Source organism: Protopterus annectens, chromosome 7.part1, assembly GCF_019279795.1.
Source record: "Protopterus annectens isolate FY-2018-M chromosome 7.part1, PAN1.0, whole genome shotgun sequence".
In the NCBI taxonomy this organism is placed as follows: Eukaryota; Metazoa; Chordata; order Ceratodontiformes; family Protopteridae; genus Protopterus; species Protopterus annectens.
The window spans coordinates 482,713,044-482,731,973 of NC_056740.1; the positions used below are offsets into that span (position 1 = coordinate 482,713,044).

The 18,930-nt window shown below is 42.6% G+C and overlaps 1 protein-coding gene across 1 annotated transcript in view; it reads left to right on the forward strand.

Moving 5' to 3' along the window:
- MON1A (MON1 homolog A, secretory trafficking associated) overlaps positions 1 to 18,930 on the forward strand; it is a 481,001-nt gene that overhangs the window by 185,246 nt on the left and 276,825 nt on the right. Inside the window, exon 3 of the mRNA XM_044078934.1 lies at positions 507 to 968. Coding sequence (XP_043934869.1) covers positions 507 to 968 — 462 coding nt within the window. The remainder of the gene's footprint in view (positions 1 to 506; positions 969 to 18,930) is intronic.

Below are 18,930 nucleotides of genomic sequence, written 5' to 3' on the forward strand. Positions count from 1 at the left end.
TAGTGGCAAGAATTTTGGAGTTATTAATTTGAGGTGGTTGATTATCTATGCTCACGTTCAGTTCAGATTTGTAGAGTATAGCTACCCCATCCCCCTTCCTGGAAACACAATCCAGCCTGTGTATGTTATACCCAGGTGTTAACACTTCATTGTCAGTTGTGGTAGGTTTTAACCAGTGTGTTCTAGGAACATCTGCTGTTACAGGTGAGTGGAACATATGCAACTCTACTTTACTTCACAATGTGGTTCTGACCTGCGTATGGTTCTGCAAGTGGGTATGATACACAGAGGATTTCTTGGTTATGTCCACTCCGTTTGTTTTTTTACATACTCACTACCCTGGTTAGTTCTATCAGAGTACTGATGAACCCTCAGGTGTGTTTTCTACTATCAGATGAACCCTCAGGTGTCTTTTCTATTTATAAGATCAGTAATGTGGAAGTGACATAGTACATACCATGGTTGTTCTGTAAGTAATTTAATTATAATTTTTCTCCATTTCTCAGGTGCAGGACAAGACAGTGCCATGTTTGTCCACACCAGGTCATATGAAGACCTTAGTACTGATGACCAGGGTACAGGATGTCGGACATATTCAGACGGTAGAGCAGATGATCTTTCCTGCATTGAGGAAATCAGTAAAGACTTCAGTCAGCTGAGCACCCAGTTGACTGGCACATCCATTGACATGGAAGAAGAGTTGAAAGAAAGTGACCTGGAGGAGAAAGAGGAGACATTTCCGTCCGAGAGAAAGAGGAAGGAATCCATTCTCTCAGACAGTGAGGCTGAAGCTCTCTCAGAATCATGGCGCTTACAAAAGAAACATGTTTTTGTACTGAGTGAAGCAGGGAAGCCCATTTATACCCGATACGGGACAGAAGAGGCGTTATCAAGCACTACAGGAGTTATGATGGCTCTCGTCTCATTTGTGGAGGCAGGAAAGAATGTCATTAAGTCCATTCATGCAGGTACGAGGTGATGATTCAAAGGCACACACCACACTTTGTTTTATATATATATATATATATATATATATATATATATATATATATATATATATATATATATTTAGAAGACATTTTGTAATAATTGGTTAGAAAACTGATTGCACTGCAAATAGAACAGCATGTCCACTACAGTGCATTTTTGCCAAACTCACAGAGCTGTGGTGTTTACTTTTAATTGATAATATATTGTTCTTGTTTCCCTGAGAGTTTAATTGTAATGTTTTTTAAACACCTTTATTATTACTGAGGACATAATCACCCATACATTAATGCAAAATGAAACAAACCATATTAACATTTTTTTATTTACATACAGTATACATTGCATATGTTTTCTTTCTTTCTGTATAGCAACTTTTATTTAGTCCAACATTACATAAATTGCTCACTTCCTGCCTCACTCCTTCTCCTGAACATTATTTTGCATGCATTATTCCTACAAATTCCATTTATTTCTACGCAGTTTGCTCCTTCCTTTTTCTAAAAATCTAATTACCAATTCTTTTTTTTTTTTGTCATTTACTGTATTCAGTCCTTCAAATACAGCTGCTTTACATTTTTATTTCCATTGTCTAGTAATTGCTTTTTTTTTTGGTAGCTAATAGAATTAAACTTAATAAGTCCTTACAGTGTCTAGGCAGTTCAGATCCTGTGTGAGTCCCAACTCAAAAATAATTTTCTTATTTACATCCATTTTCTTCCTCAGTATTTATGATATAATATTCTGTAGGGATTTTTTAAAAGCTGCCAGCTCATTAGATTCCCCAGAACATGTTCCTAGTTACCCCTTTCTTCCTCATCACACCTTGAACATTTGCCATCTACCTGAGGAACAATTCTTTGAAGTATCGGGCTACTTGAATTGTAATATTTATAGCAGTGTAAATTCCACTAAGTCCACAAAGGTGATGTGTCATATTGAGTCATTTAACTTTCCTGTACTTCCTTTTCTTCTGATACAATATCACTTCGGCTTTAGACCCACTACAAAACATTTCCAACAGAACACTTTCTGCTGTCTTCATCAAGAAATAAGTACGTGGATGGGTGGATGGATTGATGGATAGACAGATATACAGGTAGACAGACAGCTAGGACATATTTTAATCTCTCATTTATTTCATCTGTTATTGTTATACACCTGCTGTCCAGTTGTGTACCAGTTTTCATATTTAAACATCACTAATAGAACAAATCAAGACTGGGACACACTCATCAAGTTAGTTATACACTCATCAGCTTAAAAAGTGTTTTTCACCGTGATACAGACGTACACCATCATGCAGCAGTGAATCTGATGTCTTCTCTGTCCATTTCAACCTGTGGGTTAGTGGATCTGACTGTGATCCAAAGCTGGCATGCAGAATCTTCATCTTCAAGCTCAGTCTTCTGTACCCATAATACCCTGCAGCTATCACCTCTAGGTTGCGAGCTCCTCTTCATGATGTGACAATTTTTGCATGTTCTTCTTTATTCTTGTCTCATTCACCTTCATCTAGTCTTATAAGAGAGTTAGCCTGTTAGTTTATTAATATGAGGATCCCAGAGTTAGCCTGTTAGTTTATTAATATGAGGATCCCAGAGTTTGCCTGTTAGCTTATTAATATGAGGATCCCAGAGTTAGCCTGTTAGTTTATTAATATGAGGATCCCAGAGTTAGCCTGTTAGTTTATTAATATGAGGATCCCAGAGTTAGCCTGTTAGTTTATTAATATGAGGATCCCAGAGTTAGCCTGTTAGTTCATTAATATGAGGATCCCAGAGTTAGCCTGTTAGTTCATTAATATGAGGATCCCAGAGTTAGCCTGTGATCCCAGAGTTAACCTGTTAGTTTATTAATGTGAGGATCCCAGAGTTAGCCTGTTAGTGTATTAATATGAGGATCCCAGAGTTAGCCTGTTTGTTCATTTAATATAAGGGGATCCCAGAGTTAGCTCCAAGGTCTATTAATATGATCCCAGAGTTAGTAGCCCGTAGTTCATTAATATGAGGATCCCAGAGTTAGCCTTAGGATCCCAGAGTTAGCCTGTTAGTTCATTAATATGAGGATCCCAGAGTTAGCCTGTTAGTTCATTAATATAAGGATCCCAGAGTTAGCCTGTTAGTTCATTAATATAAGGATCCCAGAGTTAGCCTGTTAGTTTATTAATATAAGGATCCCAGAGTTAGCCTGTTAGTTTATTAATATAAGGATCCCAGAGTTAGCCTGTTAGTTCATTAATATGAGGATCCCAGAGTTAGCCTGTTGGTTCATTAATATAAGGATCCCAGAGTTAGCCTGTTGGTTCATTAATATAAGGATCCCAGAGTTAGTTTTTTTTTTTTTTGGCTGAGATTTGCTTAGCAGATTTGTCACCCCCCCACCCCAGTATTATGTGTTAAAAAAGTGTTTATCATTAGAATTTGGTAGTTTAGGACCTTCTTATAAAGTTGTTGTCATTGTTATAGTTGATAAGTTTGCATTCTTCTACTGCTTTTTTTATGGCTTTTTTAGTGTTTTTTACTGGGAGAAAACAGCAAGCTTCAGTGTTTTCGAAGCGTGTGAGGTGTGGGCACAAACTGCCCCAACCAGATACATATGAGAAATGCATGTGCTGCTCAGGTGCAGCACACCTGGATGTGGAATACCAGGTGTGCTTTGCTTTTGAACATAGAGCCGTTGTGGACAGAAGGACTAAGTTAGTTATTAAGGGCCTGTTATCTGCTTCTGCCTCCACTACTTCCATTTCTTCCTCCGCCTCTCCTGCTAAAAAATTAGGAGTCAAGCGACCTTAAAAAGAGAGATAGAAAGTGAAAGAGAAGAGCCAGAGGAAGTCTGCTAAAGAAGGGAGTAAATGCAAGGAAAGAGAGGAATGCAAACATTCCTTTTCTTTAATGGAAGGACAGCTGGATCTGAAGATCCCTCCATCTTTAGGTCCTGTAGCTCTGGTGAAAAGTCTGGCTTTTGTGCTAATCTCCATATGTTATGGTTCCAGGCTAGGATCTGTTGAACTCCCCAACATCTCAGTATACCCAGCCCTTTTCTTTCAGCAGCTCCCTCTTGCACTTCAACAAGGCTCCAGTTATCCTTTCTTTCCATTACTCTTGACGAGTCATCGGCGAAACCATCTCCTGCCTGGATATGAGTCTCTTGTTTCTGGATTCAAGGCCCTGTTCCACGTATTTAGAAACCTTCAAAGCTGTTATATATGGCTTCTTCAAGGACTGCCAAGTTGGTAGGGAATCTTACAGGTCCAGATCTGGAGCAGCTGATGCACTCCTTCTTGCAAGCCCAGAAGGACCCCGGGATGATTACTGTCATGATTACTGCCTCAGCTCAGAGGATACAAGTTTTTGTGCCTTTGGCTCCAGCCTTTCCCTTTCCTTCCTAGGCACATCCCTCATTCCCTGGGCCCATCAGTCTGACCCTGCAGTTGCATTCGCCGTTGTCAGTGTCAACAGCTTGACTACCTCAGACACCAGCTCCATCCTTGATGTTCTGGACTCTGGCTTTGTCAGAGCTGTGTTCATCTCAGATCTGAAACATCGTTGTCAATTGATTCTCAAGATTTTTGAAGTTGTCCCTTCCCTTGGACACGTTGGCCTCAGACATTATGGCTCTGATCTCTCTGTTGGGTCAGACTGTGTTGAAGCTGGACACTGATGTCACTCTGGTAGGTGGATTGATGGGAACTGGCTTCAGATGTCCAGCCTCTATGTTGGCATTAGACATTGTGCAGAGGGTTCTCCCTTGCTCTGAGACTGGGTTTTCAGTAGTTAAAGCTGATCCATTCAAGTCTCTTCCTCCATCTGGTTCCTCTGGTTCTCATCAGCTAGCTTTAGGACAGTCTGTGTCCTTAGTCTTCAGCAAATCCCTCATTATGGGACCACCTGCATCTTCCATGTTCCCCCTGGGCTGACCCCTGTCCCAGGATGTTCACATAAAGAGCAAATTCAAGAGGAGGCATGTGAACTGTCTCACAAAGGATACCAACCTCAGTGAAAGGGAAGGGTCCCTGAAGTTCCCCACAAAATGACTATTTGGCAACTTACTGGAACTTATGAAACAATGTGGGGACTGGACCACTGCTGCCCCTATGCCTGAGGAGTCTGTATTTCTTGAGACCTTTGGTATGGTTCCATTCATGTTCTGGGTGGTGCCCACTCAGGATGACCTCATTGACTTGGTATCCTGGTAGGCTTGGAGAGAAACAGACATGGAGCCAGTGTCCTGGAAGCCCAGTTAATATTTACTTTCTTGTATGTATAGACCATTTGGTGCAAGGGCCCAGCACTTTGGCCACCAAGCAGGACATCTCAGTAGAAAGTTTTACAGTCTGTCCTCCAAGCAAGGAGTCTTGGATGTTGGAGTGTCTTTGAAAGTGTATCCTCATTTACCTTGCATGTGATGAACTGCTTAACCCATTTGACAAGATTTCAAAGGGATCTGATTTCAGAAGTGTCAAAGATGGTGATCACAAACGTCTCCATGAGGCCTCTTTCTAACACCACTGATGGCCCACACTGCAGGCACCAGCATCACTGTGCTGCATCATGCCTGGATGTACCTGTGCAACTTCTCTGACTGCTTTAAGGAGTGCTTTGTTAGTCACACCAGGATGTACCTGTGCAACTTCTCTGACTGCTTTAAGGAGTGCTTTGTTAGTCACACCTGGATGTACCTGTGCAACTTCCCTGACTACTTTAAGGGGTGCTTTGTTAGTCACACCTGGGTGTACCTGTGCAACTTCCCCTAACTGCTTTAAGGTGTGCTTTGTTAGTACCCTATTTGATGTTTCTTCTCTGTGTGGTTTGTTGTTTAAAGATACTTTGATCAAGAGTGAACAGGATGGGAAGAAACTGTCTGCCACTAATGCATATTTCTCCACTCCTCAGAGGTCCTTCTTCATGAACCAGAAAAGGGAATGTGGCTTTTGTGCAAGTCACAGCAGCCTTTTCAGGATGTTTCTGCTCAGGGGAGAGTTTGCAGAACCAGGGCTTCTGTGGCCCCTTTTCTGGGAAGCCTTTCTAGTGCCTCTGAAAGACTGCCTGACTGATGCTCTATGGAGGCAATCAGAGGGCACTTGGCTGTCCACCCCAAAGCTTGGCAGGCCATCACTTCAAGTTCAAGGTCTCTTCCCAATATTCCACCCCGTCAATAAAGGGAAGCAGAGGTGAAGCTAAGAAAGCTACTTCTCAACCAACTCATCCATGAGGTCCCACTAGACCAAAAAGGATCTGGGCCTACTCAAGGTTCTTTTTAATTCCACAGAAGATCAAGTACCTTAGGCCCATTCTGGATGTTAGCGACTTGAATCAATATGTCAGACAGACCAAGTCCCAGATGGACACTGTGCAGTCCATTCTACTTCTGTTGAAGGGTGGTAGGATGTGCTCAGTAGACTTCAAGGAAGCCTACTTCCCATAAAGCTAGTGAGACATTTCATGAGGTTTCTGCACTTTGGCTTGGGGAGCAGCCATTTTCAGTTTCAGGTGCTGCCCTTTGGGCTCACAAAATCCCTCAGGGTGTTCACCAAATGTAAACAGGTGGTAGTAGCTTGGCTGAGGCTGCAGGAATTTCAGGTTGTTCTGTACCTGGATGACTGACTCCTGACAGCTTCCACCAAGATGTCCTTAGACTACTTGCTCCAGTTGTGTCTATCCTTGGCCATAATAGTGAACTATGACAAGTGCAATTTGGATCCAGTTCAGGCACTTGAATTCATTGGTTGCCATCCAGATACTGTCAGCAAAATTGCCAAATTACCTCCCTGTAGACTAAACCTCCCTATGGATTGAGGTCTCCAGGTTTTGCAGTCCCAGAGACCACCTGCCTCCTTCATTATGTATCTTCTCAGTCTGATGGCAACTTCTGTTTGTCTTGTGCTTCTAGTTAAGTTCCACATGTAAGTTCTTCAGTGGACCATATAATTTCAGTGGTCAACCCTTTCACAATCCTATGGATTTTCCCATTTGTCTTACCAGCATTGTTCACCCATCACATTTCATGGTGTCTGGATTCTCATCAGGTTTTATCAGGACATCCTTTTGTTTTTCCTCAACCCCAGGTCACTTCTCTCTCCTGGGTGGAGGTGGCAGGCATTTTGAAAGGAAGATGATCCAGGATTCTTGGTCAAAGTCAGAGGTCAGCTTCACATTAATGCTCCTAGCACTGCAAGCCTTTCAGGACTTTCTCCCCAAGGGTGTTATTGCCATCCAGTCTAAGAACACAGCAGTGGAGTGGTATGCAAACAAACAAGGAGGCAGCCGTTCCTATCCATTGTGTAGAGAGGCCTGCAGGGTGTGGCAGTGGGCATTATCCTGTTAGTAGTTTCTGATAGCAACGCATATCCCAGGGAAATCTAGCATTCTGGGAGATAGCTTAAGCAGGATCATTCTTCACGCGTGCTATCTTAGCCCAGAGATAGTGGCTTGAGTATTCAGCCACTGGGGCTATTAGCACTGTAATCTCTTTGCATCCCTTTCCAACACCAAGTGCAGCCACTTTTTCATCCTTATACCCCAGAAGGGCTGTCTCTGTGAGATGCTCTTCTGTATGCTGGCATCCCCAACCTCTCAATAATAACATTTCTTTAGAAGGCAACCTATTGCAAAGCAGCCAATGATCCTCATAGACCCTATTTGGCTGAGACATATCTGTTTCACATTCCTGTGGTCCCATCAACCTTGATGGGTTCAGGACCCTGTTCCAGGGCTGTTATCCCATCCCTGGGGCCAACCTCACCAGAAACTCTAATCCATCAAACTGACAACAGGTTCTTCCACTTCCGATGGTGGCCAGAGATCCAAACTTTTCTGAATGAGCTGTTCATATCCTTTCCTCCTCCTCCCAGAAACTATCCACTAGGAAGATATATGCTAGTAAATGGAAGAGATTCTCCATTTGGGCTACCCCTGCTCTAAGGGATTAGATCCTTTCTCTGCCTCCCGAATGCTATACTTTACCTCTTAGTGGATCTTTTTCATTCTGGTGTCAGTTATTCAACTATTGAAGTTCAACTGACTGCCATTTCTGGTTTCCACATGGGCATAGATAGCCACCTATTGCAGCAGTGAAACTTTCTAAGGTGTTCATGAAAGGCAACTTTCCTATCAGGTCCCCTGTATGGGAACTGGTCCCGTTGTGGGATCTGAGTCCACTTTTACAAATCCTCTCACTAGACCCCCTCCCCCTTTGAACCAGCTGCCACATTTCCTTTAACAGTTCTGCTTTAAAAGACCTTGTTTTTTGGCTGCAGTTCCTTCTGCTAGAGGGGTATCTGAACCTCAGACCACATCTGCTCTTCTTCCTTATCTCATCTTCCATTAGGGGAGGGGGTAACCTTCATACTACCCCTTACTTTCTATTTAAGGTAGCGTCTGAGTCAAATTTGAATCAACCAGTACAATTACCCATTTTCTTCCCAAATTCCAGAAACAATGGAGAGTACCTGCTTCACTGCCTAGACAGTCATCAACAGATTTTACTTGGACAGAACTGAGAATTTCAGGAAATCTGGCCAGTTTTTGTGTCCTTTTCTAACTCTTGATTGGCAAACCTGTTTTGAAAGTGGCTTGTAGCTCAATGGCTTTCCAATTGCATTTCCTTTGCATATGCCTTGAAAGGAATTCCTTGCTACCTCAGTTGCCTTTTTTGTTCACAGGTTCATAGATGTGTACTAGGCTAATGGCCCTGGAGCCTTTACAAGCCTAGCCCCCAAAAAATTGCCCAGGCACCGTGCCACCCGATGTTAGTTCACAGTGCCCATATCCATTAGTGCAACTGGAATGATTCCTGGAGTGAACTTTCTGTTACCCATCCACTCATCAATATTTCTCTGGAAGAGGGCCAGCGAGGTGCTCTGCTTGACATGAATGGGAAGCTTATTCCAGAGTATGGGTAGTCTTTGGGAAATGAACCTGTCCCTCCAGCATGTTCTGTTAATTGTGGTAATGAGGTTTTGATCTCTGGAGCATGTGGCGTGGGGGGATTGGGATTTCTTTAGATGTAGCATTTCAAGTAGTGCTGGGTCAGACATGGCTTTTGTAAGTCAAGCAGTGATCACCTCTAAGTAGACGATAAGAGGCTGAGAACAGCTGAAGTTTCTTAAATCTGTCCATGTAGGACATGTGTTTAAGATCTAGGATTCTTTTTGTGAGGTACTTTTGTGTCCTCTCCAGCTGTTGTAGGTGTCTGGTCAGGTACATGCCAAAAGGGGCGTTATATTCGATGATAGCTTCTGTAGATGATATTTGTGCTGCTACTACCCGTTGAAACACTCATGCCTTTGTAAACCATTACAAATTAGTTATACAAACCAGATCCAGGTCCTCCTTTGGCTCTACCATTCTGTGGAATCTCTTTTGATAACACCCGGAGGTTTACTAGCTTTTGGACTCTGCCCTGCAAGTTGAGACTGATGTCCAAGACAACAGTGGATATAAATGTTATTTACTTACCATAACGATGGATCGAGGTTGTCTTCTTTTATCTACTTCTGTCATCCCTCTGCCCATATTCCCTTCCAAATTGTCATATTTTGAGGTTACTCCTGGCTGTGCAGACCTTGGGCCTTCTCATGCCTCTCCTGTCCTTTCCTCTCCTTTCCAGTCCTTCCTTTCCTTTTTTTTCCTGTCCTGTTTTTTCCTTTCCTTTCCTTCCCTTTCAAGTCCTTTCCTTCCCTTTCTTTTCCTTTCCAGTCCTTTCCTTCCCTTTCCATTTTTGTGGCACTTTCTGTTGAGTAAGGATTATTTTCTCTCTGCAGTGTTGTTGGAGCATAGGTGGAGAAAACTCTATCTGAAAAGATTCAGTCAGGGTAGGGTATTATAGGTAGAAGAGATGGAACTTGAAGTCTGAAGATTGTGAAGTGCCAACTTCAAATCTGAGTCTGTTGGAAAAAGACAATGTGGATTTATTGTTATGGTACGTGCATACCTTTTATTTTCACCTTAGCAGACAATGTGGTTTATTGTTATGGTACGTGCATACCTTTTATTTTCACCTTAGCAGACAATGTGGATTTATTGTTATGGTACGTTGTTGTGTCTTTCGGCTTTTCCTGGTTAGGGGTCGCCACAGCGGAACTCTGGTCCACTAATGATTGGCAGTAGATTTTTACGTGCCGAATTGCCGGCCCTGACACACAACCTTCAACGAAGGTACATCCATTCACGCACGTCTCCGCACGGAAGATGCTCTAGCTGAGAGTCGAACAGGACAACGTCTTACTGTGAAGCAACAATGCTACCGCAGCACCACCACCGCAGTTCGCAGCACCACATTGTTATGGTACGTGCATACCTTTTATTTTCACCTTAGCAGACAATGTGGATTTATTGTTATGGCACGTGCTTACCTTCTATTTTCACCTTAGCAGACAATGTGGATTTATTGTTATGGTATGTGCATATCTTTTATTTTCACCTTAGCAGACAACGTGGATTTATTGTTATGGTATGTGCATACCTTTTATTTTCACCTTAGCAGTGTATCAACAGTACTAATAACTTCTGAGAAAAATAAAAATATTTCCAAACTATAATGTAACATAAGCAAAAAGGGAAAAGCACCTCTGCATCCCATAATATTCCTGTATCTTTCTTCTACATCCTCCTTTTGGTCTTTGCAGTGTAAATATCTTCATAATATTTTTTTATTTTATTTATTTATTTATTTAACATTTGTTGGATAATAAGTCCTAAGCACCTTTGTAATCAGAACTGGGTCCGTAATTAATGCCCCTATCTATACCTTTCAACTGTCCAGATTTTTGCCTCATATTTTTGGTCTGTTTCTCATAAAATTGTAACTTTCTGACAAATCACTGGCAAATCAGTGAGAACTGAAGTCAGAAAATAATGGCAGACATTTGAGATTCAGACTATATATCCTTCAGAAAATCAGTGCCAATGCAAAACTTATTTTATCAACTTTCTAAGCTTGTAAGAGCAATATTTAACAAATGTCCTTAATTTTGTTCCTGTGTCCCCCCATTACCCCCATTATTTGTGCTTTGTCCAGATTTCCTGCTCTAGGAGGTTGACAGGTATGTGGCCCTATCCCTGGTGAGTTATGAAAAAAAAGTATCCTTAAGTGACTTATATAAAAGCTATATTTCTTTTTTAAAGAAGTATCCATAAGTGACTTTTGTAAAAGCCATACTTACTACATTTTTCCTTTCTAATAAATCCTCTGTCTCTCATGTAATTCCTACCATTTCAAGCCTCCATTTAGTTGGGCTTCTAGCCTCGCTGGGATTTCCCTTTTAGCTTCTATAACCTCGTTGTTGCTTTCCCCCAAAGACAACCTCTGTATGTCTTTATGCCTTTCATTACTTCCACTGTCATCTTTTCTAATCCTTCCGAAACAGTTTAGTCAGCTCCTGCACAGTTGTCAGCTGTATTTACTGACAATTACTTGCACCAGTGTGCAGAAGTCTTGTTGTTTAAATAATATACTGGAAACCTTTAGTGGCATTCTCTGTTAAGTTATATTTGCCAACAGCAGGCATTCGTGTGAATTATAATCTGAGATCAAGGCAGGATGTATAAAAACTTTCGTTATTGAATAGGCACACTCTGTTGCAGTGTGTGTGGGTGTATTTATATATATATATATATATATATATATATATATATATATATATATATATATATATATATATATAGAGCCTGTTCTAGAATTAGACTTCTATTCTTTGAATAACAAGTAGATTCTGGGGCTACTCTGTCAGTAGAAAAACATCACACATAGTCATAACCTTGGTCTGTAACCCTGCATATTTCCCCTTGTGTGGGACTTTGAATCACTCATGGGCCACCTTTGATGATTTTTATTCTTGTCACTACATTCCAATCCCCCGTATAAATTGTGATACTTTCTAGAACATCAATAAACGTTTTCATTACCTCTTTAACTTTCACTTTGACATATCTGGAAGGAAATATGCACTGAAAATAGTGAACTTTGTGCCATTTGTGAAACCTTTATTCCCCCAGGGCAACCATTTCCATCAGAGTTTGCGCTGTTGTAAGGGGACACATCTTTGATAGCAAGGGGACTACACCCATGTGCCCTGCACACTGAAAACATGATTAACTCCATCCAGGTGCCTTTGAAATGCAGGTTATGCCTAGTTGCATCAAGATGTGTTTCTTATAATTAGTAATCCAAGGGCATTTCTGTTTCAGATATGACCATAGTCTAGTTTTCTTACCCAGATTCCATGTGAGAAAAAAATATCCAAAATTGAATATGTTCATCATATCACTGCTGTAGTAGCCTGTGCTATATGGATTTTATCCTGCCAAGGAGATAACAGCCAGCCAGCTTTCAAAGTTTCAGAGCAGCTTCCATGCACCAAAAATCATTACTTAGCTTGAGCTGAGCTGACTAAAAAGACAGGTTCGAGTGACAAGCCCTTAAGAACTTTCCTACCATTGAAGAGAATGCTCCTGTGTTGGGTTTCAGGGACTAATGATTGGTTTGTGCTGTTCCTTTGCTGGGTAGATACGTTTTCTTTGGGGAAGAACCTTACACATTATAAAATTGTTGTTTTATTTTATTTTCCTGTTTAGAAAAGCTATTTTTTAAGTTTGAAGTGTGTGTGTTTTAATGGACTGTCATGAGACTTAACTGGACTTTTAAATGTGAGGTCCATCCATTTTTCTGTGAAAAAACTAGTTTACTTTTGGGGCTGACAAAGTGTTTTAAAGTATTTTTACGTGAAAAATGTTTATTTTAAAATACTTTACATTTTTTACTGGCTTGGTGACTCTACTTTGGCTGTAGCTTGTTCCTCAGACCACTCATCTTTAACCTGAAATACCTTTGGTGAATCACCGCCAGTCAGTATGGACTAGGAGTTAGCTATACCCTCTGCGGCTGTTGGGGTCCCTTCAGTGGACAAGGGAGAGCCACTCTTGGTGGTCCTGGCAGAGAAACAGGGAAGGCTTCCCTGTTTAGTCAGAATGTTGTGCCAGTCCCTGTGGAAGGTGCTGCTACTATCTTGACAGAGAAAAATATTTTAGATCTTCCGATCAATTGTTCATTTCTTGCGAAGGCAAGAAGAAGGGACAACCTGTAGGCAAAGTAGACTATTTCCAAATGGTTGTCTCAGGTTATTATCTTTTGATACAGTGTTGCCTTTTCCATTTTTATCTTTTGATACAGTGTTGCCTTTTCCATTTTATCTTTTGATACAGTGTTGCCTTTTCCATTTTATCTTTTGATGCAGTGTTGCCTTTTCCATTCAACTCAGTGGATGGGTTATCAGATCTGACTGAATCTGACTTTCCCAAGAGCTTGGATCCAGGGCTCTGATTCCTCCCCATCCATAAATCTCTTTCACCCCTAGATTAGTTCAGATATCATTTGTTGATTGATCTATCAAGATGTGTACTTTGTGCTTCTTTCTAGTTGTTGGATAAGTGTTTTACAATTGTTTTGGCTACTACAGCTACTCTAAACATTTTTCGTAATTTCTCCAGGTTTTACCACTACTTTATATTAGTTGTTTAGAGCTACCTTTCTTTGATAGCTAGTTTTGGGAAATTTTCTTTCCTGCCTTCCCGACACTATGTACAAAAAAAGTTTCTAGATTAGGTATCACTATATTGCTTTTTTGCTGGTAATTATCTCTCTTTTTAATTAGTAGTGCAGATGTTATTGCTGTCTTTGAATTTTTTAATGTTGCAGTCTGTGACTTAGCATACTGGTTATGGAAGACAAGGTCAGTGGCTTTAAGAAATGCAATGCTTGTGGCTGTAAATCTCGTCTAAGGATCCCAATACACTTTGTGTTTATCGAGGTTGTACAGCTAGAGATTGAGAGTGAGGCCTGTGTCTGTTTAAGGGCCAGAGCACTCGCTGACTGCTAAAAGAAACTCATTCTCAAGAGCCTCTTCCCTGCCTAAGCTGGAGTTTTGGCACCTTCAATATCTGAAGTCTGTTCTCCTTCCGACAAGAAATCTGACAAGATGAAAGTCAGGAAACGGATGGATAAGAAAAAGGAAAAAGACTGGAGTAAAGAAAAGAAACGGGAGAAAGATAAAGCAAGAAGTGAAACTGACACTGAAGACCCCAAAGCATATGGATTTCTCTATGGGAGAGGTTTCTTTGGATTTGATCCAAAACTCCTTAATGTTTCTTCTTCCTGGTGCCAGATTATCCCAGGCTTCACTACTTCATCTTAAAGGACAAGACTGCACTGATTACCCAGACCACGATCTGTAGCTTCTTCTTATTACACACCTCACTGTCCACCCCGACCACCATCTGTAGCCTCTTCTTATTACGCACCCCACTGTTTACCCAGACCACCATCTGTAGCTTCTTATTACACACCGCACTGTTCACCCAGACCACCATCTGTAGCTTCTTCTTATTAAATACAGCGCTATTCACCCAGACCACCATCTGTAGCTTCTTCTTATTAAATACAGCGCTGTTCACCCAGACCACCATCTGTAGCTTCTTCTTATTAAATACAGCGCTGTTCACCCAGACCGCCATCTGTAGCTTCTTCTTATTAAATACAGCGCTGTTCACTCAGACCGCCATCTGTAGCTTCTTCTTATTAAATACAGCGCTGTTCACCCAGACCGCCATCTGTAGCTTCTTCTTATTACAGACCGCACTGTTCACCCAGACCACCATCTCTAGCTTCTTCTTATTACAGTCCGCACTGTTCACCCAGACCACCATCTGTAGCGTCTTCTTATTACACACTGCACTGTTCACCGAGACCACCATCTGTAGCTTCTTATTACACACCACACTGTTCACCCAGACCACCATCTATAGCATCTTATTACTCACCACACTGTTCACCCAGACCACCATCTGTAGCATCTTATTACACACTGCACTGTTCACCCAGACCACCATCTGTAGCTTCTTATTACACACCGCACTGTTCACCCAGACCACCATCTGTAGATTCTTATTACACACCGCACTGTTCACCCAGACCACCATCTGTAGCATCTTATTACACACCACACTGTTCACCCAGACCACCATCTGTAGCTTCTTCTTATTACACACTGCACTGTTCACCCAGACCACCATCTGTAGGTTCTTATTACACACCGCACTGTTCACCCAGACCACCATCTGTAGCTTCTTATTACACACCGCACTGTTCACCCAGACCACCATCTGTAGCATCTTATTACACACCGCACTGTTCACCCAGACCACCATCTGTAGCTTCTTCTTATTACACACCGCACTGTTCACCCAGACCACCATCTGTAGCTTCTTATTACACACCACACTGTTCACCCAGACCACCATCTGTAGCATCTTATTACACACCGCACTGTTCACCCAGACCACCATCTGTAGCTTCTTCTTATTACACACCGCACTGTTCACCCAGACCACCATCTGTAGCTTCTTCTTATTACACACCGCACTGTTCACCCAGACCACCATCTGTAGCATCTTATTACACACCACACTGTTCACCCAGACCACCATCTGTAGCTTCTTATTACACACTGCACTGTTCACCCAGACCACTATCTGTAGCTTCTTATTACACACCGCACTGTTCACCCAGACCACTATCTGTAGCTTCTTATTATTACACGCCACACTGTTCACCCGAACCAACTTCTCTAGCTTCTTATTACACACAGCACTGTTCACCCAGACCACCATCTGTAGCATCTTATTACACACCGCACTGTTCACCCAGACCACCATCTGTAGCTTCTTGTTACACATCACACTGTTCACCCACACTACCATCTGTAGCTTTTTATTACACAATGTCCATCTGATCATTGAGAAGCTTCCTGGAGGCTGAAGCTGACAGGATGATGAGGAAATTTCTGTAGACCCAGATTTGACTGTGGGTTCTCCTGTCACTTACCCACTGATGGCTCCAGGTATGGTCCCTGTTATCCCCGCTTTCATCTCTCCTGAATGGGCATGACCTCCCGATAAGATATCCGTGGTACAGAGCCATCCCGTTAGGGCACCTTGGAGCAAACAGTGCTTTTGACTTTCACTCCAAATGTTTCCCCTCTCTGTCTACTCTGGCTCCATCAAATTGGGATGGGTCTTGGAGCTAAAGCATCAGAGCTGAGCCTTGGGGATCTGGTCTGACTCTGAGATTTTTGGAGCTGTGCCTGCCCCTGGGTTCTTTGGCTCTTGACATTTCAGTGCCAATGCCTGTTTCAGACCAGAGTCAGGTTGGAGCTGGAGAATGTTTCTTCTCCGACATCTTCCCATCAGGTCTTGGCTTTCAAGTGGGTCCTCTCCAGATCCAGTGAGCAGGTGTTTCATTCTGACTCAGTTATGTCCTGGCCCTCTTTAAATTCTGTGGCTGTTTTTCCTCATCCTGCCCAACTAGACAGTCACCCTCACTAAGCCACAAGGATTCTTGCCTTGTGAGTTTCCCCTCTGATTCTGACCCTTCCCCAGAAGTCCCCACTGGGGAAGGGCATAGAAAACAAGCCTGAAAGAGAAGGCATTTTGACTCATCTTCAGAGTCTGTGACTGAAGATACCGATTTTCAGGAAGGAAAGGGATCCCAAGATCCACTCTAGAAGACATTTAATTCAGAGATATTCTGGAATTGATGAAACTTGGAGGGGGGTCCACTGAAGCCCCCTCCGTGGAAGAGTCTGCATTCTTTGAGGCTTTTGGGGTTGGCTTACCTACTTCCTGGGTAGTCCTGCCTGCTGATGAGCTGATAGACTTGGTTTCTCAGTGGGCCTAGAAGGAACCTGATGTGGTGAAGCCTATTCCATGGAAACTGGACAAAAGTTTGGTTGCACCGAGGAACAAGTCCCATTGGAGGAAGGTCCTCCAGTAGACAATGTGGTGGTTGTGGCAGTCCCCAAAAAGGAGCTCTCAGAGGAGGGCACATCTGTCGTCTACCTAAGAAGGAAATGGCACTGGACAGATCTGGGAAATAGACTTAGGCTTCAATGAATTTTACACTCCACTCAATGAATTACATGACCCATATGACACATTTCCATGGGGATCTGACTAAAGAACTTTGCAAGTCCCTCTTCAGTAACCTGCCTACTGACAGCCAAACATTGGTGGAGTCGCAGCTGTCTACCCTACAATGTATGACCAATATGACTATGCATCTGCGCTCTAGTACAGCTGATGGCATGACATATATGACCAATATGACCATGCATCTGCGCTCTGGTACAGCTCATGCCATGACAAGGGCAGCACCAACATTGCCATTTTCTGCATGTCTAGATGTGCCTCTGTGATATTTCAAAAGGCTTCTAGATAGCCTTCATTAGTACTGCCTTCAATGGTTCAACACTCTCTAGGCCTGAGATAAAAGATATGCTTACTAGAAGCGAACATCAGGGCAAGACCCTGTGTGCAGTAGGCATATGTTTTTCCTCCCTCCAAAGGACCTTTTCCTAGAACCAAAAGGGTGGAAAAAAAGCTATGGTTTCGTAAGTCCCAGGGTTTTGGCCATGACACTTTGCTGACAGACCCTCCTCCCCCCGAGGCAGGGGGGGGAATAACTTTACTGAACATTGCCCCAGTGGCCGAGGTGGATTGCAGGATCAAGGGTTTTGCTGTTCTTTATGAAGCCCTTTCAGTGCTCCTGAACAGGTGTCCAGCTGCTGGTGCACTCTGTAGGCAGTCGAGAGGAGGGGAGCTTATCGCTGACACTCTAACCTGGCAGGCCATCATTCAAGGTTCATAGGTGCACTCTGTAGGCAGTCGAGAGGCGGGGAGCTTATCCCTGACCCTCTGACCTGGCAGGCCATCATTCAAGATTCATAGGTGCACTCTGTAGGCAGTCGAGAGCTTATCCCTGACCCTCTGACCTGGCAGGCCATCATAGCTTATCCCTGACCCTCTGACCTGGCAGGCCATCATAGCTTATCCCTGACCCTCTGACCTGGCAGGCCATCATAGCTTATCCCTGACCTCTGACCTGGCAGGCCATCATTCAAGGTTCATAGGTGCAGACGATAATCATCAGAGGTTATATTATTCCCTTTGCTCTTCCTCTCAAAAAGAGAAGGACAATCCTGAGGTTCCACCCAGTTATAGGGAGTTAGCAATGAAAGTAGTAATGCTACTAGAAAAACAAGTTATCCAGCAGGTCTCACCAGACCAGTGAGGGTCCAGAGTCTATTGAAGATTCTTTTAGTTTTAAAAAACAACATGATCTCAGACCCATTCTGGACCTAAGCAACTTCAACCAGTCTGTGAAAAAGGCAAAATTCCTGATTGTTGTATTATAATTCAGGCAATTCTAACTCTTCTGAGGAAGGACGACTAGATGTGCTTGATAGGTTTCCAAAACACCATCTGCCTTATCAGAACATTGAGACAGTCAAGGAGATTTCTCCATTTCTGGCTTGGACCCAGTCATTTTCATTTCCTGCCTTTGGTGTCACAACAGCCCCCAGGGTGTTTACCAAGTGCATGGAGTTAATAGCAGTGTATCTCAGACTGCAAGGGTTGTTATCTTACTTGTACAACTGGCTCCTCATTACTTCCACCAGTGATCTATCTATTCAATATAGGGACTTCTTGCTCTGTTTAGTACTTGGGAAATGCAGTCATTCTAACCAAAAGCCACTTGACACTAGCATAGATAATAGACTCAGCTATTCAAATTGCCAGATTTCCTCAGTCCATAATTCAGTCTGAATGTAAAATAGCTTCAAAGGTGCTTTCTCATTCAATTCCTCCAGCAAGACTAGTCCTGCAGTTACGGGGCTCTACGGCTGCATCTAACACACTAGTAGCTCAGGCACGATTTTGCACAAGAGTTCTGCAGTGGACACTTTTGAACAATGGCAATGGTTCATCAGCCATTCATGCCCCAATATGTCTCACGTAAGATTGCAGAAGCCATATCTGTTGGTGGTTGACCTCCCCAGTAATAACATGGGGCCGATCATTTACCCTTCCACCTCTGATAGCCACTGTG